The sequence below is a fragment of the Hemicordylus capensis genome, chromosome 2, assembly GCF_027244095.1.
Source record: "Hemicordylus capensis ecotype Gifberg chromosome 2, rHemCap1.1.pri, whole genome shotgun sequence".
In the NCBI taxonomy this organism is placed as follows: Eukaryota; Metazoa; Chordata; class Lepidosauria; order Squamata; family Cordylidae; genus Hemicordylus; species Hemicordylus capensis.
Window position 1 is genome coordinate 164,518,806 of NC_069658.1, and position 25,966 is coordinate 164,544,771.

The 25,966-nt window shown below is 45.7% G+C and overlaps 1 protein-coding gene across 2 annotated transcripts in view; it reads left to right on the forward strand.

Moving 5' to 3' along the window:
* Positions 1 to 25,966, forward strand: part of PIANP (PILR alpha associated neural protein) — a 47,247-nt gene that overhangs the window by 12,568 nt on the left and 8,713 nt on the right. For both annotated transcript variants that reach the window (XM_053290840.1, XM_053290838.1), the window contains exons 2-3: positions 23,547 to 23,616; positions 25,296 to 25,861. In XM_053290840.1, the coding sequence (XP_053146815.1) occupies positions 23,600 to 23,616; positions 25,296 to 25,861 (583 nt within the window). In that variant the 5' untranslated portion in view covers positions 23,547 to 23,599. The remainder of the gene's footprint in view (positions 1 to 23,546; positions 23,617 to 25,295; positions 25,862 to 25,966) is intronic.

Below are 25,966 nucleotides of genomic sequence, written 5' to 3' on the forward strand. Positions count from 1 at the left end.
AGCAAAACCAGTTTGGTGAGAAAGCAGCAAAGCAAGAGGTCTTGAGACAGTTCTTTAGTACTGAAGAACTACAAGGATTTATTTAGAAGATACAAAAGGTTAGGAAATCTGGGCTTAAGGCTGAAAGGGGAGCAAACAGCCATCTCAGCCATCATCTTTGCCTCTCATTTGCTGGAGAGACGAAAATGGAGACTAACACTGGAAGAACAAAGAGGGGAGGAGTCCAGCAATTTTATCCATGACCCTAACCACCCCACCCCCAAGTGGTCACTATGAGACATTGCAGCTGAGATGTGATACTGCCAGGGTCCTAGCTCCAACAGGTGGGACATGGAGGAGGACCCATCTGAGGATCTCCTCATGCAGGTCAGTTCATATTGACTGACTGACTGACTGAATCTGCATATGGATGATGAAAACAATAGCTTTGAAGCAAGAAGCATACTATTTAAACAGATGCTGGTTAAATAGTATGAGGTGTGCAAGAGAGCAACAATCAAGGATGTGGTGTGCAGGACTTCTGCCGATAGGACAAAGGAACTGAGCGTGTTTGATCCAGACAGGAGAAAGCTGAGGGGAAAACGTATGTACAATTTTCAAACATCTTAAAGGTGTGTAACTTAGAATCTGTAAGCAGTATGAAAATCAATTCCCTGAGGTCAGTAGAGGTCAATGAGCTTAAACTGAAGTGGGAAAGGATTGGATAAGGGAGAGTTTTCTAACCATCAAAACCAGTTTGTAAACTATTATTGTTAACTGGGACTACGCGTTGGGCTCATATTACCCCAACACTGCATGACTGTAGCGGCTGGTGAGGGTGCCGCTGGAGGGCGGTGGCAGTGGCGAGAGGCACCTTTACGAGTAAATGAATTGGTGCTTACCTCAGCTCTTGCCGCACCTGAACGCTGCTTGGAGAAGCAGCGTGCCTCCCAGCACCCCCTGTGGCAGGGGGTCGCCTTCGCCACTCACCTGGCCACGGGCCCCCCGCTGGGCTCCGCAGAGGCCAGGTGAGTGGTGGAGCACCACAAGGTAGCAAGGGTGAGTTTAGATCAGTGTAGAGTAGGCATGGCTTGGAGATAATGAGCAATGCCAGTCTTTAAAACTACCAATAAAGTAAGAAGCATTGAATAAGCAATAAACTCAACTTCATCATATGCTGCAATGGATTGAAGAACTGAAGTGAGGAAGAGAGACAATGTGACATCACCTGGAGATAACATCAAGAGTTGTTGTAAGAGTTATAGCCAGAAAATGTACATAAAGTGTTTTGAACACTTGAAAATGCTATAGAAATGCTAAATGTTGTTCTGTTTCTATCCTCGTACTGGCCTAGTACTGCATTTTGTTATAAGGAAGATACTAACGGTAAAAAGAGAACACTGAGAAAAGCTCAAACTACAGTCCCAGATCCCCAGCTTATCCCATGCTTGTACCAACCAGACTACACCCAGGGACCTTGGAAGGGGACAATGTGCAATGCCTCGTGCCTTCTTGCAAGCTCAAGAAAGCCCCTTAGCTCACCCTCGGAAGTCTTTCTTTTTAAAATGGGTGTCCCTGCTATGTGTGGGAGGGGGAAAACTGCATTAGCAGATGCAGGAAGGGTTTTTTTCCCCCTCACTGAACCTTGTTTAAATATTTAGCAAGAAACGGCCTATAAATATCCCTACAAAGCATTAACTATGAGGTATGTGCGTCTTCCTTTTGATGGTTGTTGCTTTCTACCACCCACCACCCTAAGGCTGGATTGGAAGGAGATTTTTCTCATCCTAAAAGGAAGGGAGGCAATTTACATGTACAGATTATAGTCTGGGGGGAACGGAAGGATTTTTATTTCCCCCTTCATGGGGAAAAATGTTGCGGAAGGCAAGAAAATATAATGTATACGGCTTCAGTGGCAGTGCAGAATTACTCAGGCTTTGCATGAACAGAAGGCGAGATAGCAAAACTGTTCCTGGACTGTACCACTTCAGACTGTCAATAGGGGTCCTGGACTAAATGCTGCTTTATATTACAAAAGTCCACTAGATTCAGTGTGAAGATTCCAATCTAGCCTCCCCGCTGTGGCTGACATGCTAGTTTTCTACCTGCAGAGACTTATTTCTATAATATATTGTTTATATTGTAAACAAGGACATTCCAGTATATAATGTCATGGTTGCTAGAGCATCTGATAGAAGTACTAGAGGAGGGAAAGGAGCAGTCGCAACTGGAAGAAACCGAAATACCTGGAACAGAAAGAGTGTTATATTGTACTTTAAGGAAAGTGATGAGGTGTCTACAGAGGGCAGTATTCTACTATTAGTGTGGAGGGTGAAACTTGGCAGGCAGTGTTAGGATTAACTGGCTGGGTGATAAAATGAGGATTGCAATGAAATTGAGAGTGGGGACTTCAGCTCCTGTGGGTGTGAGTGCAGGTACACCATCTGATTAGAAGCTAGCGGTGCACAACTCAAATGCCCCAGTGGGCTGGAACCAATCATGTTTGGGTTTGCAGGGGCCAAGGGCAATTTTAAGCACACTAATTTTTACATTGAGAATAGTTATTAAAAATATTAATGCAAGTGAGGGGGCAGAGGGTTGGAGCTGAGGGGAAAGAGGGCAAGGGGCATCGGGTCTCAAGTGACTAGCTGCATTGAGATGCTGCTGGTGGTCAGCAGAACAGACCAAGAGCTCTTCTTGGCTCCTGCTGTTGTTGCAGAATATTCCTACCTGCGAGCCAGCAAAAAAAAAAAAAAAGAAAAAAAGAGGGGGAAAAGGCCCCACGAGCCAGATCTGGCTCCCAGTCCTTACGTTATGCTGGCCTGTTATAAGCACATGACCAATCAAAGCTGAAAGTGCAAACCAACTCAGTTGAAAAGCATTGCATGATTTGAGGTGGGTGGAAAGTTCTATCTGTGGCAGGTCCTTCCTTCCTGCACGCAAGTTACTGCTTGATGCTGCAATGAACAGACGTGTGAGAAGAATGAGCTCTTGAAAAGACTGCTCTCAGATGAATCAAGGTAAGGGATGAGTTGTAGAGTAAGTTCACTTGGAAATATGGTGGGAGGGAGATGGTGTTCAGCTCTTCTGGATGGGGATCAAGTTATGGGAGGCTCCTAGATGCAGTCTTGTTACTAGAGGCCCCAGTGATCTCCATGGCACAAAGCATATGTACTGGCTGAGACAGGTGCACCTGCTGCAACCTCTTCTGGACAGAGATAGCCTGACCACAGTCATTCCATGTTCTGGAAACTTCCAGGCTCGACTTCTGCAATGTGTTGTATGTGAGGCTGGCTGTGAAGGCTGCTTCCAAACTGAAGTTAGTCTAAGAACATAAGAACAGCCCTGCTGGATCAGGCCCAAGGCCCATCTAGTCCAGCATCCTGTTTCATCTCGCCAACCAGATGCCCCTGGGAAGCCCACAGGCAAGAGCTTAGGGCATGCCCTCACTCCTACTGCTACTCCCTGCAACTGGCATCTTGCCTCTGAGGCTGGAGGTGGCCTATAGCCCTCAGCCTAGTAGCCATTAATAAACTTGTCCTCCATGAATTCATCTAAGCCCTTCTTAAAGCCATCCAGGCTGTTTTCTGTCACTACATCTTGTGGCAGAGAATTCCATAGGTTAATTACACATTGTGTGGAAAAAGTACTTCCTTTTGTCAGTCCTAAACTTCTTGGCAATTAATTTCATGGGATGACCCATGGTTCTAGTGTTATGCAAAAGGGAGAAACATTTCTCTCTATCAACTTTCCCCACACCATGCATGATTTTATAGGCCTCTGTCATGTCTTCCTTCAGTCTTTTTTTCTAAACTAGAATGCCCCAGGTGTTGTAGCCTTCACTCGTAAGGAATGTACTCTAGGGCCCTGATAATCTTGGTTACCTTCTTCTGAGCCTTTTCCAGTTCTACAATGTCCTTCTTGATATATGGTGGCCAGAACTGTACACAGTACTCTGTAATATTAATAATATCACAGTATTAGTCATATTAGCAGTTTTATATTCACTCCCTTTCCTAATGATTCCAAGCATGGAATTGACCTTTTTCACAGCTGCCGCACATTGAGTCAACATTTTCAAACAGGTTTGTCTACCATGATTCCAAGATCCCTCTCCTGGTCAGTCACTGACATCTCGGACCCCATCAGTGTATACATGAAGTTGGGTTTTTTTGCCCCAATATGCATCACTTTACACTTGCTAACATTGAATGGAATTTGCCATTTTGTTGCCCACTCCCCCAGTTTGGAGTGACCCTTTTGGAGCGCCTCACAATCTGTTTGGGATTTCACTAACTAAATAGTTTGGTTTCATCTGCAAATTTGGCCACCTCGCTGCTTACCTCAACTTCTAAATCATTGATGAACAAGCTAAAGAGCACTGGTCCCAGTACAGATCCCTGGGGGACCCCACTTCTTACCTCCCTCCATTTAGAGAACAGTCAATTTATACATACCCTCTGTTTCTTGTCCTTCAACCAGTACCCATCCACACATGAACCTGTCCCCTTATTCCATGACTGCTAAGTTTTCTCAAGTCTTTGATGAGGAATTTTGTCATAGGAACATAGGAAGCTGCCATATACTGAGTCAGACCATAGGTCCATCTCGCTCAGTATTGTCTACACAGACTGGCAGCGGCTTCTCCAAGGTTGCAGGCAGGAGTCTCTCTCAGCCCTATCCTGGAGATGCCAGGGAAGGAACTTGGAGCCTAGATGCTCTTCCCAGAGCGGCTCCATCCCCTGAGGGGAATATCTTACAGCGCTCACACTTCTAGTCTCCCATTCATATGCAACCAGGGCGGATCCTGCTTAGCTTAAGGGGACAAGTCATGCTTGCTACCACAAGACCAGCTCTCTTCACAAGACCAGCTCTCTTCGAAAGCTTTGTCGAAGGTTTGATGAGGAGCTCTGTTGAAAATCCAGGTATACTATGTCAACTGGATCACCTTTATCCACACACCTGTTGACACTCTCAAAGAACTCCAAAAGGTTTGTGAGGCAAGATTTACCTTTGCAGAAGCCATGCTGGTTCTCCTTCAGCAGGGCCTGTCCTTCCATATGCTTAACAATGTTATCCTTGCGAATGGTTTCCATCAATTGCCTGGAATAGACGTTAAGCTAACCGGCCTGTAATTTCCTGGATCCCCCTAGATCGCTTTTTGAATGTTGGTGTTACATTGTCTACTCTCCAGACCTCCAGCACAGAGCCCGATTGTAGGAATAAATTATACATCTTTGCAAGGAGGTCGGCAATTTCACATTTGAGTTGTTTAAGGACTTGGGTGGATGCCATCTGGCCCTGGTGATTTGTTAATTTTTAATTTTTCCTGACAGTTTAGAACGTCGTCATCTCATCACCTCTATCTGACTCAGTTCTTTAGCCTCTGTCCCTGAGACGCTCAGTTCCGACACCGATATATACTCAGGATCCACTGCCATGAAGACAGATGCAAATAACTCATTTAGCTTCTCTGCAACCTCCATATCCTCCCGAATAGTCTCTTTAACTCCCTCATCATCTAATGGACCAACTGCCTCCCGGGCAGATTTCCTGCTTCTAATGTATTTAAAGAAGTTTTTGTTCTTCTCTTTTATTCTTTTAGCTAAATGTTCCTCATACTCTTTTTTTGCTTCCCTTATTGTCTCCTTGCATTTCTTTTCCCAGAGTTTGTGTTCTTTTCTTTCTGTTCATTTGGGCAGGCTTTCCAACTTCTGAAGGAAGGCTTCTTCCCCTTTATAGCTTCCTTGACTTTACTTGTTAGATATGCTGGCATCCTTTTGGACTTGGGGGTATCTTTCCTCCTTTTTGTTATACATTCTAACTGGGCTTCTAGTGTTGTGGTTTTAAATAAATTCCATGCATTCTGGAGAGAAGTGACTCTCCTGATTTTTTCCCTTTCAGCTTTCTTTTCACTGAACTCCTCATTTTAGAGAAGTTTCCTTTTCTGAAATTCAAAGTGTCTGTGTTAGACTTCCTTGGTGATTCTTTCCCCACATGTATGCTGAATTTGATTGCACTATGGTCACTGTTCCTTAAAGGGTCGATGACACTGACATCACGCACCAGGTCCTGGGTGCCACTCAGGATTAAGTCCAAGGTCACCTTCTCTCTGGTTGGTTCCAAGACCAAATGTTCTAGGGCACAGTTGTTCAGCAGATTAGAAATTTGGCATCTTTGTCGTTACTTGAATGGGAATTTACCCAGTCTATGTGTGGGCAGTCGAAGTCACCCATTATTACACCCATCTGTCTCTCCTTGACGCCTCCCTGATTTCCCTCTGCAGCTCCCAGTCACTGTCAGTGTTTTGATACGGAGGGTGATAGCATGTCCATAGTACCACATTTCCCTTCAGGCCTTGTATTGTCACCCAAAGTGTTTCTGTGGAGGACTCCAGTCTTCCTAGGTCTTCTAGCTTGTTAGACTATATCCCTTCTTTAACATAACAGTGCTTCTCCACCTCCAAGGCATCCCTCCCTGTCCTTTCTATAGAGTCTATATCCAGGGACAAGAAGTCCCACTGGTTCTCACTGGTGCACCATGTTTCCGTTATGCTTACTATATCTCCATTTTCATTCGCATTCCAGCTCGCCCATCTTGGGTTGGAGGCTTCTGGGATTGGCATATAAGCACCTATACGCTGAATCTCTTACCTGATATGTGCTATCTTTCTTATGGCCATTTGATCTCTTTGACCAGCTAGCACAGCCACTGGGACTAGTTGTTGGAAACGCAACTTGCTGGTGCTTAAAGAGCTACACTTACCCTCAACCTGTTTCCAAGCACAATTAAAGTGCTGGTGTGTGTTTTTAAAGCCTATATGGCTTGGGACCTGGATACCATAAAGATGGTCTGCTCCCATGACAACCTGCTAGTGCACTGAGTGAGATTCTCTTCAGAAGCCCCCAACATCTGAAGTGAGGCAGGTCACTGGGGAAATGGCCATCTCAGTTACGGCATTCCATTAGGAGAATTTGCTCCCTGGCAGACTTGTATGATGCCCATACACATGGTTGTCTTTCTGGCACCAGGAGAAGACTTTTTATTGCCCAAGCATTTTAAGCTGCTCTTTAAATTGTTCTAACCACTGTTGCTACTGTTTGGACTGTATTATGTAATGTGATGTTATTGCTGTTCTACAGTTTTTGTAGATTTCCCTGAAAACATTGCTGAAGCAATCCATAAAACTATTGTTGTAATTTTTCAGTGGCAGAAGAAACTGGGTTTAACTGGAAGCTTGTCAAGACAGAGTTGTAAAGCTGGCAGAATTGATTATGGAATTACAGAGTGAGGCTTCTGCTTTAATAACTGGTGTTCCAGCTGTCATAGAGATGGTATCAGAAAAGGGAAAACAAGCATAAAGAAACAATATTTTCATCATTAATAGCATATGATTCTTCCCAGGGGTGCTTTAGCCTTCTAGCTGTTTTTGGACTGCAACTCCCATTATCTCCAGCCACAGTGACCAATATGGGAGCTGTGCGCCAGAATCTACAGGAAGGCTGAAGCCGTCTTCTAAATACTGCCCATCATGATGGGTCTGAAAAAGAAAAACCATCAAAAACAGATGTAAAGTAATTCTCTAGAAACAATGCATTAACTCTCTTCCTCCAGATCCTATCTCAAATCCCACCTCTTCCAGCAAGGCCCTTCCTAAACCCCATCCCACTCTCACAGCATTCATAGCATGTTAGAGTTGGAAGGGACCTTGGAGTTCTTCCAGTCCAACCCTCTGCTCACCTCCAACAGTGATGAAATCTAATGGTGTCAAAATGCACCTGTTCACATTTGCCGTTTTCTTAGCCTTGCTTGGCCTTTTCTATTCTTCTCTCTTTTGTTCTCTCCCCACTGGCTGATCCAACAAGGAGGAGCTCTGTGTAGGAGGCTTCCATCAATGCCACCAATGTGGATGGCAGTTGTGCACAATGGGATCAGTGTTCCCTCTAACAGGGATTCCCAGATATTGTTGACTACAACTCCCACAATCCCCAGCCAAAGGCCATTACAGCTGGGGATGCTGGGAATTGTAGTGAACAACATCTGGGAATCCCTGTTAGAGGGAAGACTGAATAGGATGTGCTTCTGCATCCTTACTGTGGGGCTCATCCAGCCCCACTGAACTAGCAGCATGTGTCTTTTGGTGTAGATAACAATGCACTTCCCCAGAAGGCAATAGCTCTTGCCTGTGACTAGAGCTGGATCAGGGCTACTGTTTATATTGTATATGCTACGAGGAAGGCTGCAGGAAGCTGTCTTTCTTTCCTCCTTGTGCTGCAAAGCACCGTCTACACACTGATACGAGTCTTGCCCCCAAATGGCATGTTTGTTGCAGTTTTGAGCATTTTGCAGAAGGCCGTTGTGCAAGGGTCATATGGCCTTGCAGGGGAGTACCACCTGTGACCTTATTAGCAGAGCAGCACACTCTGCCCCTGTTCTTGTGCCATTAAAGTTTTATGTTAATGCAGTTTTTTTAGTTCTGTAGAGGCCGAGTGTATTCCCCTGCTGTGCCACTCAAACTGGCTGGCGCTCATATATCCCTTAAATTAAACTGAAAAATCAGCAAAGCTACCTCTCTCCTAACAGCAGTGTCCTGCCTTGCTAAGTTTGGTGACAGGTTTCCCCGCTCCCTGCCTATTTATTTAGGGCTGGATCCAAGCACTTGGTTGCATGCAGTTCTGTCTGTGCACCTACAACAGGGCTAGCTAAGACATTTTGGTACCCAAAGCACAGGGGTGGCTCCTATGAGGCAGGGTGAGGCAACAGCTCCAGGCAGCACCTTGAACCTGGGGGGGGGGAGCAGCGAGCATGGGCATGATGCCCCACTCCTACCATATGTGGTCATCGCCTCACCTGCCTGCTGCCGCCGCCGCCGCCACCACCACCACCACTCCCAGCCCTTTGCTACCCTCCCTTTCCTCACTTGTTTATCTTCCAGGTGGCTGCTTAACATTCCGGCCATTTACACTGGAGACTGGCTGAGCAGCCCAGCTGTCCCGAAGGTTAAGCAGCTGCCCAGGAGATGCACACCTTAGGGAAGAAGGGACAGAGAGCACAGAACCGGATGCTTCCTCTTGCCCTCTTCTCTCCCTCCCACCCCCACACCTTCCGTTTACAAGCACTATAGTTGGAAGGTGTTGGGGGGACGGAGGGAGAGAAAGGAAATGCCCAGCTCTACTCTCTCCATCACTTCCCTCTCCACCTCCCTCACTTAATAGCCCTGCTGCCCTAACCATTACCCCTAACCCTAACCCACACCCCTTACCTGGCTGTTCCTACTCTACTGGAACAGCCAGGTAACTACTCTGCTGAGTTGGTGGCGACCCAGAACTCTAATGTGCCCAGCAAGGGCAATGACCATGGAGGAGGAAGAGGGATTTCTGCCTGAAGAGTTGGGCTAGAGTGGTGTCACCCATAGAGCTGGGCTGGTAAGAGTGGTGCTAGCAGCTCTGTGGAGCTGCTAGCTGCTGCAGAGGTGAGAAAGTGGAGGGATGGCTCTAGATCTTCTGCTCCCCACAAATTTGCCACTTTAACTAACTTGCTTTACCTTGCTACAGGGGCAGGCCCTGATGTACAGCTCTGAAAATGTGGGGGTGGGGTGGGGGTGGGGAGGTAGCACTGGCTGACATTCTAACTAAAGAAAAGTCTATGCACTGTGGAAGGCTTCCCGAGTTCTGCAGCAGGGAGGTGGGTGGGGGTGTAATATTCTCTAATCTCAGTTTCCTCTAGAAATGCCCAGCACCACTGGAAAAGATGCCCCTGAGGGTCACTCAGCCCTCAAGAACATATTTTTGAGTGGCACAGGGCATTTCCAAAGGAAGCAGAGATTGAAGGAAATCACATACACAACCCCATCCTCCATAGCTACAATAGCTCTCTCAATTGTGGGAGCATCTGCTTGGCGTTTGGACACTTTCTTAGTTAGGGTGTGTGTGTGGGGTGGGGTGGGGTGGGGTGGGGTTGGGTGCTAGGAGAGGACTGTAAGACATATTCTTAGAGGGGGTTTCCCAACAATACGTGCTCCATCTCTCCAGGACTGGAGCACAGATTTATTATTATTTCTTGTTTACACAGTCAGACGGGTGTTTATTGACTGGTTTGTTTTATCCAGACATCGAGTCCTTCCCAAGGACCTGGGATGGCTGAATTTTATTGCCAATTGTTATACATATCGTCGCAGAATATAGGCTGTTCCCAGTAAAGATGCTTTTTGTAATTGGCTGGTGGTGATTTCTGTGGCCCCTATGGTGTTGAGGTGCTCTTCACAGTCTTTTGGAACTGCACCCAGGGCGCCAATTACCACTGGGATTATTTTGGTCTTCTTCTGCCACCGCCTTTCAATTTCAATTTGTAGATCTTTGTATTTGGTGATTTTTTCTATTTCTTTTTCTTCTATTCTGCTATCCCCTGGTATTGCTATGTCGATTATTTTGACTTGTTTTTCTTTCTTCTTGACTACAGTTATATCTGGTGTATTGTGTGGCAGATGTTTGTCTGTTTGTAGTTGGAAGTCCCATAATATTTTTACATCTTCATTTTCTTCAACTTTTTCAGTTTTATGGTCCCACTAATTTTTGGCTACAGGTAGCTTGTATTTTTTGCAGATGTTCCAGTGTATCATCCCTGCTACCTTGTCATGCTTGTTTGTAGTCAGTCTGTGCGATCTTTTTACAACAGCTGATTAGGTGGTCCACTGTTTCATCTGCTTCTTTACAAAGGCGGCACTTGCTGTTTGTTGTGGATTTTTCGATTTTTGCTCTTATTACATTTGTTCTTAGTGCCTGTTCTTGTGCAGCCAGTATTAAACCCTCTGTTTCTTTCTTCAAGTAACCATTCTTAAGCCATTGCCAGGTCTTGGTGATGTCTGATTTTCCACTTATATTGTGCAAATATTGACCATGCAGGGGCTTATTTTTCCATTTTTCTGCTCGGTTCTTGACTTGTTCTTTCTTGTACGCCTGCTTTGTTTCATTGGTGTTGAATAGTTTCTCGTTATTGACCATTTGAAGTGCATCTTCTTCACTGTCCTTGATATATTCTTCAAGGCCTCTTTTTTCCTCCTCTACTGTTTGATGGACTTGTGGCATTCCTCTTCCACCTGAGCTGCGAGGGAGGTAGAGCCTATCGACATCACTGCGGGGGTGCAGAGCATGATTGATGGTCATGATTTTCCTGGTCTGACGGTCTAGCGTCTCAAGCTCTGCCTGGGTCCAGTCTATTATTCCTGCAGTGTATCTGATAACAGGTGTAGCCCAGGTGTTTATGGCTTGTATGGTGTTCCCGCCATTGAGTTTGGACTTGAGGATTTTTCTAACTCTCCTGATGTATTCACTTCCAATTTTTCTTTTAACTTCAGTGTGTGTGATGTTATCAGCCTGGAGAATGCCCAAGTATTTGTAAGGTTCTTTCTCTTCGAGGTTCTTGATCTTGCTTCCATTGGGCAGTTCTATTCCTTCTGTTTTTCTTATTTTCCCCCTGTTCATTATTAATGCAGCACACTTGTCTAGTCCAAACTCCATTGCTATATCGCTACTGAATATACGGACAGTGTTTAGCAGTGATTAGATTTCTGACTGGGACTTTGCATACAACTTCAGATCGTCCATGTACAGCAGATGGTTGATTTGACTTGATGTTTTAGATGTTTGGTATCTGAGGCCTGTTTTGTTGAGTATTTGTGAAAGTGGGGTCATGGTGATTACAAATAACAGAGGGGATAGTGAGTCCCCTTGGAAAATGCCTCTTCTAATGCTATCCTGTCCAAGTGTCTTGCCGTAGATTGGTAACTGTGTACTCCACATGCTCATTGCTTTTTTAATAAATATCTGAATGTTTTTGCTGACACCAGTTGTTTCTAAACATTTTAGTATCCATGTGTGAGGCAATGAGTTGAAGGCTTTCTTGTAGTCAATCCATGTAACACTTAGATTTGTTTTTCTCCTCTTGCAATTTTCTAAAATCATTTTGTCAATGAGCAGCTGGTCTTTTGTGCCTCTGGTGTTCGGGCAGTTTCCTTTCTGTTCAACTGGCCGCTGTTTGTTAGTTAATACGTGTTGCATCACTTCATCTGCTATTATTCCGGTTAATAATTTGAACATGGTTAGCAGACAGGTTATTGGTCTATAATTACCTGGAACTGCACCTTTTGCTGGGTCTTTCATGATGAGATCAGTTTTCCCACTTGTTAGCCATTGTTCAATATCACCTCCTTGCAAAATGTGATTGAACTGTTTTGATAGTTGTTTATGAAGGCTTGTTAGGTGTTTAAGCCAAAAGCCATGCAGTTCATCGTCACCTGGTGCAGTCCAATTTTTAATTTTCTTTGCTCTTTCACTTATTAATTCTGGTGTTATTATTAGATCTTACATTTGTTGGTTACATTTTTTGACCTCTTTCATCTAGCCTGCTTGTTTATTATAATCTATTGGATTGTCCCATTATTTCCCCCAGAATTGCACTGTTTCTTCTTTATTTGGTGTTTCTACATTTCTTGCAGTTTCTCCTTCTATGCTTTGGTAGAAACGTCTCTGATTCGACTGGAATTAGAGATTCTGCCTGTGTTGTGTAGTTCTGGCTTCATACCTGCTAATCTTCTTTGACACTGCTGTTATTTGCTGCTTTATTATTTCCAGGACTTCTCTAATTTTCCTTGAATCTAGATGGTATTTTTGGATCAGATACTGTTTGGTGTTTTCATTCTTCAGCTTCTTGTCTTTCATATCTTTAAATTTACTAGCATCTGATCTAAGCCTGGAGATTTTATTTTCTAATCTAATCTTCCATTTAGGTGATGTGCTACTTTCTTTTTTTACAGGTCCAGTGATCTTATATCCGAGCTCTTGTGTTGTTATTGTTGCTGCACTGAACATTAGTTGGTTTGTTTCTTGCAAATTCTTGGTTGTTATTTCTGCAAGTGCAGCATTGACATATTTTAATCCCTGAGCAAGTTGTTTTTTGGCAGCTGTTTTTAGTGCTGGAAGTCGAACCCTGGTGGTTGTTTGGTTCATGTGCTCAGTTATTTTTTGCTTTAGTTCTTGTTGCTTTTCTGTTAAAGGGCATTTGGGTTTTTGAGGTGAAGGCAAAGGGGAGGTTGCCTTGTTTTGATTTTGAAACAGTTCAGCAACAGTGGCATCCTCGATTTCCAACACCTCCTCCACCTGCGCCTGAGCAACTTCTTCAGTTGGTGGTAATTCTTCTTCCATATCTTGAGCTTGTGTTGCTCTTTGCAGTTCTTCCAGCTCAACTTCTGTGAATACTTTATTTCTTATTATGAATCTTCTCTGGTCTGCTAGCCTTTGTTCTGTTATTTCTGTATCTGGATGCTTCTCTTTCCAAATTTGGTACATTTTTTTAAAATAACCTCTTCTAGTTGGACTAGACTTGTAATAGCAGATCATTATTTCCTTGTTGGCATTTTTCATATTTTTTTTCTGGTTAAGTGACGTTTCTTCCAGTAACTTTGCTGTTTGCAGCCCTGGTTGCTCAACTGAAGATCCTGAGTCCTGTTGCCCACTTGCCACCAGATGTCCAGGGACTCAAGCACTTGGCGCAGTCCTTGTTGACCTGGGCGACGACCGATCCGGTATAGATTTATTAAAGTTACGTCTCACCATATTGTTGATGGGAGAGGCACTCTTTGTCTGGCTCCTCTGGTGAGACCTGTCCAGTATGGTTGGACCTCTGGCATAGCTCTCATCTTCCTCAGAGCACACAAGCCCCACAACCACTTATTATTATTAAGAAATTATTATTATAAAGAAAGAAAGTATTCACAGAAGTTGAGCTGGAAGAACTGCAAAGAGCAACACAAGCTCAAGATATGGAAGAAGAATTAACACCAACTGAAGAAGTTGCTCAGGCACAGGTGGAGGAGGTGTTGGAAATCGAGGATGCCACTGTTGCTGAACTGTTTCAAAATCAAAACAAGGCAACCACCCCTTTGCCTTCACCTCAAAAACCCCAATGCCGTTTAACAGAAAAGCAACAAGAACTAAAGCAAAAAATAACTGAGCACCACCAGGGTTCGACTTCCAGCTCTAAAAACAGCTGCCAAAAAACAACTTGCTCAGGGATTAAAAGATGTCAATGCTGCACTTGCAGAAATAACAACCCATAATTTGCAAGAAACAAACCAACTAATGTACAGTGCAGCAACAATAACAACACAAGAGCTCGGATATAAGAACAGTGGACTTGTAAAAAATGAAGTAGTACATCACTTAAATGGAAGATTAGATTAGAAAATAAAATCTCCAGGCTTAGATCAGATGCTAGTAAATTGAAAGATATGAAAGACAAGAAGCTGACGAATGAAAACACCAAACAGTATCAGATCCAAAAATACCATCTAGATTCAAGGAAAATTAGAGAAGTCCTGGAAATAATAAAGCAGCAAATAAAAGCAGCAAAGCAGTGTCAAAGAAGATTAGCAAATATGAAGCCAGAATTACACACAACACAGGCAGAACCTCCAATTCCAGTCGAATCAGAAATGTTTCTACCAAAGCATAGAAGGAGAAACTGCAAGAAACGTAGAAACACCAAATAAAGAAGAAACAGTGCAATTCTGGGGGAAATTATGGGACAATCCAATAGATTATAATAAACAAGCAGGCTGGGTGAAAGAGGTCAAAAAATGTAACCAACAAATGCAAGATCTAATAATAACACCAGAATTAATAAGTGAAAGAGCAAAGAAAATTAAAAATTGGACTGCACCAGGTGACAATGAACTGCATGGCTTTTGGCTTAAACACCTAACAAGCTTTCATAAACAATTATCAAAACAGTTCAATCACATTTTGCAAGGAGGTAATATTGGTTAACAAGTGGGAAAACTCATCTCATCATGAAAGACCCAGCAAAAGGTGCAGTTCCAAGTAATTATAGACTGATAACCTGCCTGCCAACCATGTGCACATTGTTGATGGGAGATCTTATATCCGAGCTCTTGTGTTGTTATTGTTGCTGCACTGAACATTAGTTGGTTTGTTTCTTGAAAATTCTTGGTTGTTATTTCTGCAAGTGCAGCATTGACATATTTTAATGCCTGAGCAAGTTGTTTTTTGGCAGCTGTTTTTAGTGCTGGAAGTCGAACCCTGGTGGTTGTTTGGTTCATGTGCTCAGTTATTTTTTGCTTTAGTTCTTGTTGCTTTTCTGTTAAAGGGCATTTGGGTTTTTGAGGTGAAGGCAAAGGGGAGGTTGCCTTGTTTTGATTTTGAAACAGTTCAGCAACAGTGGCATCCTCGATTTCCAACACCTCCTCCACCTGCGCCTGAGCAACTTCTTCAATTGGTGGTAATTCTTCTTCCATATCTTGAGCTTGTGTTGCTCTTTGCAGTTCTTCCAGCTCAACTTCTGTGAATACTTTATTTCTTATTATGAATCTTCTCTGGTCTGCTAGCCTTTGTTCTGTTATTTCTGTATCTGGATGCTTCTCTTTCCAAATTTGGCACATTTTTTAAAAATAACCTCTTCTAGTTGGACTAGACTTGTAATAGCAGATCATTATTTCCTTGTTGGCATTTTTCATATATATTTTTTCGGTTAAGCGACGTTTCTTCCAGTAACCCTGCAGTCTCCAGCCCTGGTTGCTCAACTGAAGATGATGATGATGATGATCCCAGAAAGGACGGTATTGAAGGAGCTGGTGCTGGTCGAGGAGGAAGCAGAGGACCGGCGTCCTTGGGCAGGTTTTGCAGAGTGGTGGCTGTGCCACTGCTCAGCAAAGAGCTGCTCCAATGGGAGCAGAAGGAAATGGGGTGTGGTGAGGGTAATCTTGCTGCTCCTGTGGTGCCCCAACAATCCATTGCTTGAGGAGATGGTCTTAACTTGGGAGGCCCACCCCTGCTTTTCCCTCCAACATACTGTATGATATACTGTATCTACACTACTAGTGCTGGATCAGTACTAAAGTAAAGTGTGCAGTCAAGTTGATTTCGACTCCTTGTGCCCACAGAGCCCTGTGGTTTTCTTTTGGTAGTATACAGGAGGGGTTTACCATTGCCTCCTTCCGCATAATGTGAGATGATGCCTTTCAACATCTTCCTCTATCACTGCTGGATATAGCATGAGTGACCATGAAAAATATAATCCTTTATGAAACCTTTCAGGAAGTAATATTATTATTATTTTACATTTTATATCCCGCTCTTCCTCCAAGGAGCCCAGAGCAGTGTACTACATACTTAAGTTTCTCCTCACAACAACCCTGTGAAGTAGGTTAGGCTGAGAGAGAAGTGACTGGCCCAGTGTCAGCCAGCAAGTCTCATGGCTGAACGGGGATTTGAACTTGGGTCTCCCCGGTCCTAGTCCAGCACTCTAGCCACTATAGCATGCTGGCTCTCCTATCCTGGATAATACCTATCCTGGTTGTAAGAGTATTATGAAAGTGTTGGGAGTATGCAGTTGGTTCTTTGCCATGAAGAAATTTGCTGATAAATAAATTAAAAAGAATTTGAAAGCGAGCTGTGAGGCAGATAAAATGGTCTGAAAGCAAGTTGTATGAGAGAAGGCCAAAATAAATGGGTATGGTTCATCTAGAGGAAATTAAGGAGGGATATTTAAATATTTAAGAGGATGTAAGAAAGAAGTGGGAGAACAAATGTTCACCCTGTTCACTGATGCAGTGGGTTTAAATAAGAGGCAGGTACAATTTTAGGCTAAACATTGGGGAAGAGAGCCTGAGTTAAAGCAATGGAAAATAACTGCCCAGGGACAATGAAGAATCTCCATACTTGATGAAGGAACTTCAAAAGATTATTGATAAGCATCTTTCAGGGATTGTTCATCACTCATAAGAATAGCTGGCATTTATATAGCACATTTCAAGTGTTTCATGCTTCATGCAGCCATGCACTATCTTGGTAATCCTCACCACAGCCCTGTAAGTAGGCCAGCGTTAGACTGGGATAATGAATGTGTTGTAGTTATCTAGAGCAGCAACCCTGCGTCGCCTTCTCCTCCTTTTACCCTGTAACACTGAGTAGTGCATTAGGTGTGCTATGATGTCATTGTGGTGCACGTTTTGCTATTCCTACTCCACTTTGGCTGCTGTTCAAGGGATGGATGGAAGAAGCAAGACATTTGCAGTGGGTTTTGCATTGCTAATCTTTACTAGGGAGAGAGGAGGAGGACATGTGAGCAGGGGTGTTAAAGGTAAAGTGTGCCGTGGAGTCGGTGTCAGAATGGGTGTCGACTCCTGGCACCCACAGAGCCCTGTGGCTGTCTTTGGTAGAATACAGGAGGGGTTTACCATTGCCATCTCCCACACAGTATGAGATTATGCCTTTCAACATTATCATTACTATTATCATTATTATTATTATTATTATTACATTATTTCTTGCTCTTCCTCCAAGGAGCCCAGAGCGGTGTACTACATACTTAAGTTTCTCTTTCACAACAACCCTGTGAAGTAGGCTAGGCTGAGAGAGAAGTGACTGGCCCAGAGTCACCCAGCTAGTTTCATGGCTGAATGGGGATTTGAACTCGGGTTTCCCTGGTCCTAGTCCAGCATTCTAACCACTACACCACACTGGCTCTCTTACTAGATACTTAAAAGATCTAGGCCCTAGGCCCACAGGCCCCCTTTTGATTATTAAACTCAGTCATACCTTTCCAAGAATAATTACATATGATTAAAAAAAAAATTCCTAGTATTATAATAGTATTCCTAGCACAACACCTTTCAAAGCGGAAGCAGCAGAGAGCTAGGTGAGGCTAGAAGGAGTTCTCTGCCTCCACTGTTGCACTTCCTGTCTGGAAAAGGTCATGGAGGACGGAGGTGGCTCTGAGCAATTAGTTAGGGGCCAAGCCCCATGGGCCACCCCCTAATGACCTCCCATTTCCTGGATGTGGGGTTGCTGCTTTTGCCAGCAGCCACACACCAGCCATTATGTGTAGCTTCCACCTTATTTTATCCCTCACTTGGGCAGTTGGGAGTGGCGGCTGGGAGTGTGGCTAAGGCTGCCCAGTGAGTTCATGGCAAAGGTGAGAGCCGCACCGGGGAGAGACCGTCTCAGCCCACACCCTTAACCACTCTCAGCAGAGGTGTAGCGAGACCCCCAGGGGCCAGGGGACAAAATCTGGGCAGGGGGGCCCCCCATCATGCACGCAAAGTGTGTGAGCCCCAACACCTCAAGCCACGCCCCCTGTGCCTGACATAAGGTGCAAGGGGCGGGGCAACTAACATCTCCCTGCTGCTGCCCCTACCTCCTCCTCTGCCGGCGGCCACCTCCAACACCACTGCTGCCGCTGCTTCTTATCTTGGGGGATGAGCTGAGTGGGGCAGGCCACCCTCCATGGTGGCGGTGGTGGGCGCTGTGGCTGGCAGGCCTTTCTGGCCACCCTGTGCACCTGCACAGTTCAAAGATGGACACTGCATGCCCATGACCTCACGGGCATGCAACATCCATCGTTGAACTGTGCAGGCGCACAGTTTGGCTGAGGAGGCCTGCCAGCCACAGTGCCCGCTGCCGCCACCACAGGGGTTGTCCTGCCCTGCAGGGGTGGTGGCATTAGGGTGGGGCAACCAGCTTGGGGGCCCCTTGAGGGCTCCCTGACCCTCTGGGCCCAGGACATTTGTCCCTGCTTGCCCATGACTCTCCAAGTCACTGTTCTTCAAGTGAAGAGTTAGACTAGATTAGCTCTTAAACTCTTTTAAAATCTACAGCTGACAATGCCTCTGAGTCACAGCCGGACCCACATCGTCCCCAGCAAGTAGAAAGTCCTCTTTTTGTTCCTCCTCCTGCCAGCCATCACCACCAGCGAATCCTGCCACAAAGCCCACTGCTGTAGAATCTATTACTCTTGTCATTTTGCAGTTCAACCAACCAACCTGGCGCTTGCATTATTACCGTTCTCTCTATTCAGACCCAAAGAATCTGCTCTGGCAATGCGACACTCTCAGAGCCACACTGGATGTTACACCAGAGGCACATAACATAACTCTGACAGCCCTCTTGAAGCAGAAAAAGCCATTTCCACATCCCCCTCACCCTCTGCGGGGATCCCACTGTATGTTTGCAAAGATCTCAGTTTAAATACTATACATGTCTAATCAAAACTGAATCATATTCTATGAGATCATGTTCAAAAGATTAAAGTAATAAAAGGCTGCCATAAAAAAGCCGTTTAACATGTAGTAAAAACACACATCAGATTTACCAGAATATAAAGAGACGACTGAATTTATTTTCGAAGTCAAAAATACACTCTCTCTGCATCTTGTAGTTTTTATGAATATGACCATCTGTTCTAGTTACTTTTTATCTGTCAATTTATCTCCCCCCCCCACCTTCCCTCCCTCTTTTCTCTCACTTTCTCTCAGATATGTGATCATGCACAAGGTGGGGGTGGGGGGAGGAGGAAGGGAAGACTCTCCCAAAGCAGAAAGTTAACCAGCCAGTGTCTGTTTCTTGCTTCACCTAGAAGCTGCGGTTTGTCTAACAGCCCCAGTGAACGCGTCAGCAAAATGTTAGCACATTGATTTCTCTCCCTTAAGTTTCTTTCAGCTGAAGGACCTGTGTCAGCCGCCTTCATTGTCTAGCACATAAAGGAAGAGGCTTTCATAGGGCTCCACTTGGAGAGTAAATGTGAGAGATATTATATCCAGCCCCTGAAAAGGACTGCAAGGTTTGCAGCAGCCAATATCTCCCCATCTATGGATAAATGGAACCTGAGGCATCTTTCAGATGCAACGGCTGACATATCTTTGAAATCTTCGTCCATAATCCAAAGCCAGATAGCACTTTTATTAAAGTAGAAAATAAAGTTGTGCCGTTATGTTGGTGTCGACTCCTGGGCGCTTGCCAGGTTAGACCCTGCAATGGGGTCACGTCAGATCTCCCAAGTCTGCTTCCACACTTCCTGTGTTGTGACACCGCAGCCCCTACGTGGACAGCAGGGTGCCGTTCACATTGCCAATGCCTTGTCTTGAACTTAATCGCTGGGATATAGAGCTAGGACATCATATATCTGGCGTAAGAAAGTTGCAGTTTTTTCGGGTTGTTCGTTTCCACAAGACTGCTCCCCCTTCTGTTTACGTTTCGAAAGTGACTTGCCTGAATGGAGGCATTTTACTGCTGTTGAGCAGCTAGTCTAGAAAGTGCCCTGGCGACCACAGAGCCCTGTGGTTGTCTTTATTAGAATACAGAAGGGGTTGACCATGGCCATCTCCCGCACAGTATGAGATGAAGCCTTTCAGCATCTTCCTATATCGCTGCTGCCCGACATAGGTGTTTCCCATAACCTGGGAAACATACCAGCAGGGATTCGAACCAGCAACCCCTTGCTCCCTAGGCAAGTTAATTCCCCGCTGTGCCATTAGGTTTTACACAGCATGAGGTACATTTTATTAAGGTACTTTTATTAGGACCAACCAATGTCAGAAAGTAATATGCAAGCTTTCAAGTTCTCCAGAATGCTTCAGGCTATGTAAGGCGCCTGGAGATTCAGGCAGCAGGGCTCCCTGTTTCACCAGAGGAGCTTGCAGGCTAAAGCAATTACTGGCCTGATCTTTCTTGTACGGCAGTGCCACTTCTGTGCTGGCCGAAAATGGCATTGCTGCTTATCAACCCAGCAAGACCAGGAGCATTTCCAGACGGGGCTTTTAGCTCACTTCTCCTCCAGAATGGAGGGTGTTCACATATCGGCCAGGTTTACCCCAAAGTCCCTGCAAGTTATTGGGGAGCACTCCAGACATGATGCAGGTTTTTCATTGTGTGTTAGAGCGTATCCTGATTTATATCCGGGGTGGGGTGGGGAATCTGCTTTTTGTGTCATTTGTGGGGGGGCAAATTCAACTCTCGCAGTAAAGCCTCACAGTAAAGCCGCGTGAAAGCATGCTGTCTGGAAATGCCCCAGATGACCCAAGGAACCAATAAGGGCCTAGATGGCTCTATACAGCTCTGTATAGCAGATGTTCGAGTTCGAGTTCCTCAGACTGAGCAACTTGTCAGAGTAGCAACTCAGATGGTCCTACCTTACCAATCTGATACCTGTCTGCCAATTCATACTCTGCTGCCTATTCAGATCATCGGTGGAGGTCTGGTTATGGTTGTCATTGGCTTGTTTGGTGGTGACTCGGGACCTGGCCTTCTTTGTGGCCACCCCAGGGCTTTGGAATACACTCCCTGTCAAAATAAGAGCTTCCCCATCTCTGACTGCGTGTTTTTTAAAAGACCCTCAGGATGCACCTGGTTTCTCAGGCTTGTAGTTAAAATTATCCCATTTAATTGTTCTTATTTTATTTTGTTTGTTTGTCTGTTTGTTTATTAAATTTATACCCCGCCCAAACTTAAGTCTCTGGGCGGCTTTGATAAAATTGTTTTTTATTCTGTTTTTACATTTATTTTATTTTAAATTATGCACACTGCCTAGGAATAGGCATATCAGAGGGTATATAAAGATGATTAAAAATAGGATAAATACAATAACTAACCACAGCTTCAGCCTCTGGCCCCTTCGGACCCTTGCATTCCTGCTCCAGAGCTTGTCCTCAGACTGTTTGAACCACATCATCTGCCGTTGGTCCCCCTGCTAGTATTGGACCACGTGCTTTGGCCTGTCTCAGAGCTCAGCCAAGGCCTGATAGGCTGGAGAATAAGTGGGTGGAAGGGAAGAGAAAGCTGGGTGTGTGGTGGCAGCTCAGGACTCTTGGGTGCCTGAGATGGGGTGCTAAATGCTGCCTCATCTCACCTGCTGCCCCCTTCTGCCAACAATGCACTTGCCATACACACCTGTCCCACTCCAGTGTGGGATGAGCAGCTTCAGTGAGCATCCTTATTCCATGGGCGCTGTGTGTCTTATTGAAAGAAGGAGAGAGCAGAGATTCCTAGGCCAGGGTTTCCTAACCTTGGGCCCCCAAATGTTGTTCTGGGACTACAACTCCCAGAAGCCCCAGACATGGACTTTGTGGCTGCGGATTCTGGGAGTTGTAGTCCAACAACATCTGGGGGCCCAAGGTTAAGAATCCCTGGCCTAGGCCACTGTTTCCCTCTCCTCCTCCATTTCCTCTCCTGCTCCATCCATCTCCTTTCAATATGTAAACTTGCACTGGAAGAGAGAGGCTGAGGTGTGCATGTGCATATGACACAAACACGGCATGAGGAGGAGCAGGGCAGTGGTCACAGCAAGGGCGGGGAGGCGGGCGGCAGACAGGACAGGGGATAGGAAGTGGCAGCTACTACCACTCCCCAAATGACTGCTTGAGACAGCTACCTCATCACACCTTGTTATGGTATCAGCCCTGTGGGAAAGACCCAACATCTGTCGTTCCCAAAAACCTTGGATGGGGTGGAGAAGCAGTTCTGTGAATGCAATTCAATTAGCCTCACTGGGTGCTAAACCATTTTCAAGACTTTCTTTACCTATTGGCTCACGTAAAATTAATCTCCAGCTTTGCTAATGGAAAGGCTACCATGTTTCTCTTTACTTCTGTTCTGTGCCTTCTAAGGGCTCTATGTGTTTTGAGTAGTGCTAGAGACAGATCCAAGTCACTGCCATTACTAGCCATGTTTATTTCTTTGTCAGGGTAGTCCTCTTTCTATCCTAGAATCAGTGTGGTACCAAGTGAGGCCAAACAAACGACATCTGTTTAACTCCTCCTGCACCCCATGTCAAGTCTGTTATAAACTGCAGACATTGACACTTGTCCCCTATGGTCTACATATCTGGCCTGAAAGAATTCTAGAGATCTCAGAAGCTGCTTTGTGATATTTTAGTTGATCCCATTAAATAAATTATCCTGCTTTTGGCTTTTTTCTAATACACTGTCATGACCACCTACCATTATTGTGCATCTACAATGGGGGACCAGAGTTTGGGGAGATACTAATATTCCTAGTATTCCAGTCTGCAATTTTTTAGACTATGCAAACATATTCTGTCCCAAAAGTGTGTGTGTGTGTGTGTGTGTGTGTGTGTGTGTGTGTGTGTGTGTGTGTTTTTGAAGGAAAGGAGGAAGAAGAGAGAGAGCAGGGATATAGAGGGCAAGAGGGAATGTGGGAAAGCCATGTTAGCCAACCAGAAAGTAAACACTAAATATTTTATGGACACATTTTCCTCCCAAAATTCTTTAGCAGGCTTGGACTTTTTGAACTGATTCATTCCCTTTCACGATCTCCTGTATTTATCATTCTAATTTTATTCCTATGCTTTTTATTTCCTTGTCTCCATGCACAATGGAAGTGGTTCTTTATATTAAATGGATTACATGCCCCATGCTATAAATAACCACAGGAATTAAGATCCTGTGAACTTGTTTTACGGATAAGAATCAGAGGCAGCAAATGTTCTCCTCAGTGTCTCTGGGGAAACATCCCTGTTTTTGTGGAAGTGGCCCTCTCATATGTATGCATATTAGGACCATGACATGTTTTCTCTCTGCATCGGTCTGCAGTCTGCTTGTGTTCACAGCATATAGTGTGTTTACAAGAACTGAAGAGACTCGGAGGACTGTAATGGGAGTTGGTGGCCACTGGGCAGCCATTCATTAGGTGCACTGAAGGAACTTGGAAAAGCTTTAGGTGACATGCAACTTAACACTGCTTTTTTATTCCTGGTTTCAGTGAAGAATATGAGACGGATTTACTACTGAGTGGAGAAACGGTTGCCTCTTGATATGGAGACTAGTACCTGGTAGGTTCACAATGTTATTTTAGAAAACATGGCAGAGCAGGGACAGGAGTGGCCATGGCACCTCAGTGGCCACCTAGAGCAGCGTTTGGAAGCAGATGGAAACAATGTAGGGTGCACGTCCCAGCTGCTGCCACAGACCAAAGAAGCACAGAGGGCCCGGTGCTGCTGGGAGGCAATAGGCAAGGGATGATACTGGCAGTGGCCGGGGGTGAGTGAGCAAGCCAATGGGACTGGGACCGGCTTTAAGCATGGATATGGAGCCGCTCCTCAGCTCTCAAGGCTGTGTGGCAGGCATCTACACATCCATTTGCCAGCTCACCCGTGACACATGCCTCCAATCCTCGAGCTAGCAAGACACCCAGCAGCTCTCCTTCCCAGAACACTCATCTGCAGTGCCATTTTGAGAAGGTAAAAAACAGCAGGAATCCCTTTTGAGCAGTAGGAGAGCAGGGCTCCCACTGTTTCTTACCCTCTCCAGCTGTGTTCCCTCTAACAGAGATTCCCAGATGTGGTTGACTACAACTCCCATAATCCTCAAGCAAGAGCCATTGCAGCTGGGGATTCTGGGAGTTCTAGTCAACAACCTCTGGGAATCCCTGTCAGAGGGAACACTGCTCTCCATATCACCATGCAAATGAGAGAAGCCCTGCTTCCCTCCTAAGCCTTCTCCCTATGTACCAGGAAGATTTGGGAGAAGAAACGGGGTTGGTGGTGAGCACAAAAAATGGATGGCTAGTGAGATAATCCTAAACTTGTGAACCCCTGACATGAAGAGAAGGCTCCAGCAGAAACTGAAATGACAGGTGATGGAACCTAAGCAGGAAAACAGCAAACAAAAAATGCCACAGTTACTCACAGCTCCAGCTGCTCCCAGACAGAGCCTTGGTCAGGGCTGGGGGCTTAATACTGGATGAAGGGGCCTGCTCTTCTGCTCCATCTCCAGGACCTGCCCAAGGCATTTCTGTGCTGGAGGCAGAAAGCCCAAACAGCACCCCTCCCCCTTAATTGAACATGGGACGCAATGCACCAGGAAGCTACCCTATGCCAGTCTCGTCACAAAGAACAGAAGCTGCCTGGGACACTTTCCAGATTGCAAGCCTTACACCGCAAAAAGTGCTGTAACCTGCAACATTTTGTGGCGCCGAATCCAAACCGCATTAGAGATGCGTTGTAAGGGGGCAAGCCTCCTACAGTGGGCAAAAACAGCTATTTTTTGCAACGTCATAGGGCTGTGACGCAGCGATAAAATGTGAAAGAAGGCATTGGGAATAAGAATTCCTTACAATGCGGGGGCTGCGATGTCAAAACACAGGCGATACGGAAGCACACTTCAGGGACTCGTTGCGACACTGTGATAGCGGGCAGTCTGGGAAGCGCCCAGGAACACAACGGTCTCTGTGCAGTTCTTTCTCATTCCAATGATGCTTTTGGAGAAGAAGTCCCAGAGGATTGTGTCCCACCAGTCAGTTCTGTACACCATCTTTAAAGGCAGCCCAAACCCACAGCCTGAGGTAGAGGAGCTACTTTGCCTTGTGCTAGGGCTGGCTCTGCTCAGTTCTTTCCTGGCTTCCCCAAAAGGAGGGACTCTTCTGATGAGTAATATGCATACTTCTCTCTCTCTCTCTCTCTCTCTCTCTCTCTCTCTCTCTCTCTCTCTCTCCCCCTCTCCCCCTCCACAGTGTGATGCTTCCTCTGGTCTCCTGCTTCCGTCTGCTGCAGCTCTGGCCCTTTCTGCTTCTTGCCTCAGCAGTGCCACCACACAGCGCCTGGTCTCTTCGCTCCCGAGGTCTCCCGGCAGCACGGCCACTCTGCGGCCACCGCAGCCCCTCGGCCCCCAGATCTGTCTGCGCCTGGGACAAGAGCCCGCCTCCCGATAAAGGACCGCCCCCTTCCTCACTGCACCCGCGGTCCCTGGCTCACAAAGGGGCGGAGCTACGCAGTGCAGTGCGGCTGAGGCGTCAGGCCCAGGGGACCCGGCCTGCCACCCCCTCTGGCTTTGAGGATGGCCTCTCCTCCTCGCAGTACCCCTGGGCCATAGTTTGGGGTCCCACGATATCCGTGGAAGATGGAGGCGATGCCAACTCGGCCAACCCAGGTTTCCCGCCTCCGGGTTACACCTTTGTTTCCTCAAGCGGAATGGCGACGGTGCAACCCAATTCCCACTCGCTGCTGCACAATGAAGGGCTCAACCTACGGCAAACCCCGGCCACACTACGGCCCTTCCTCTTTGGGCCCCGGGGAGAAGGTAACACTCCTCTCTTCCCCCATTCCTTGAGCAGGGGGCTAAAGGTGCATTCCCCCCCCCTTCTGGCAAGGCTTCTGTGTTTCTTTTAACAGCCTGAGTGACAAG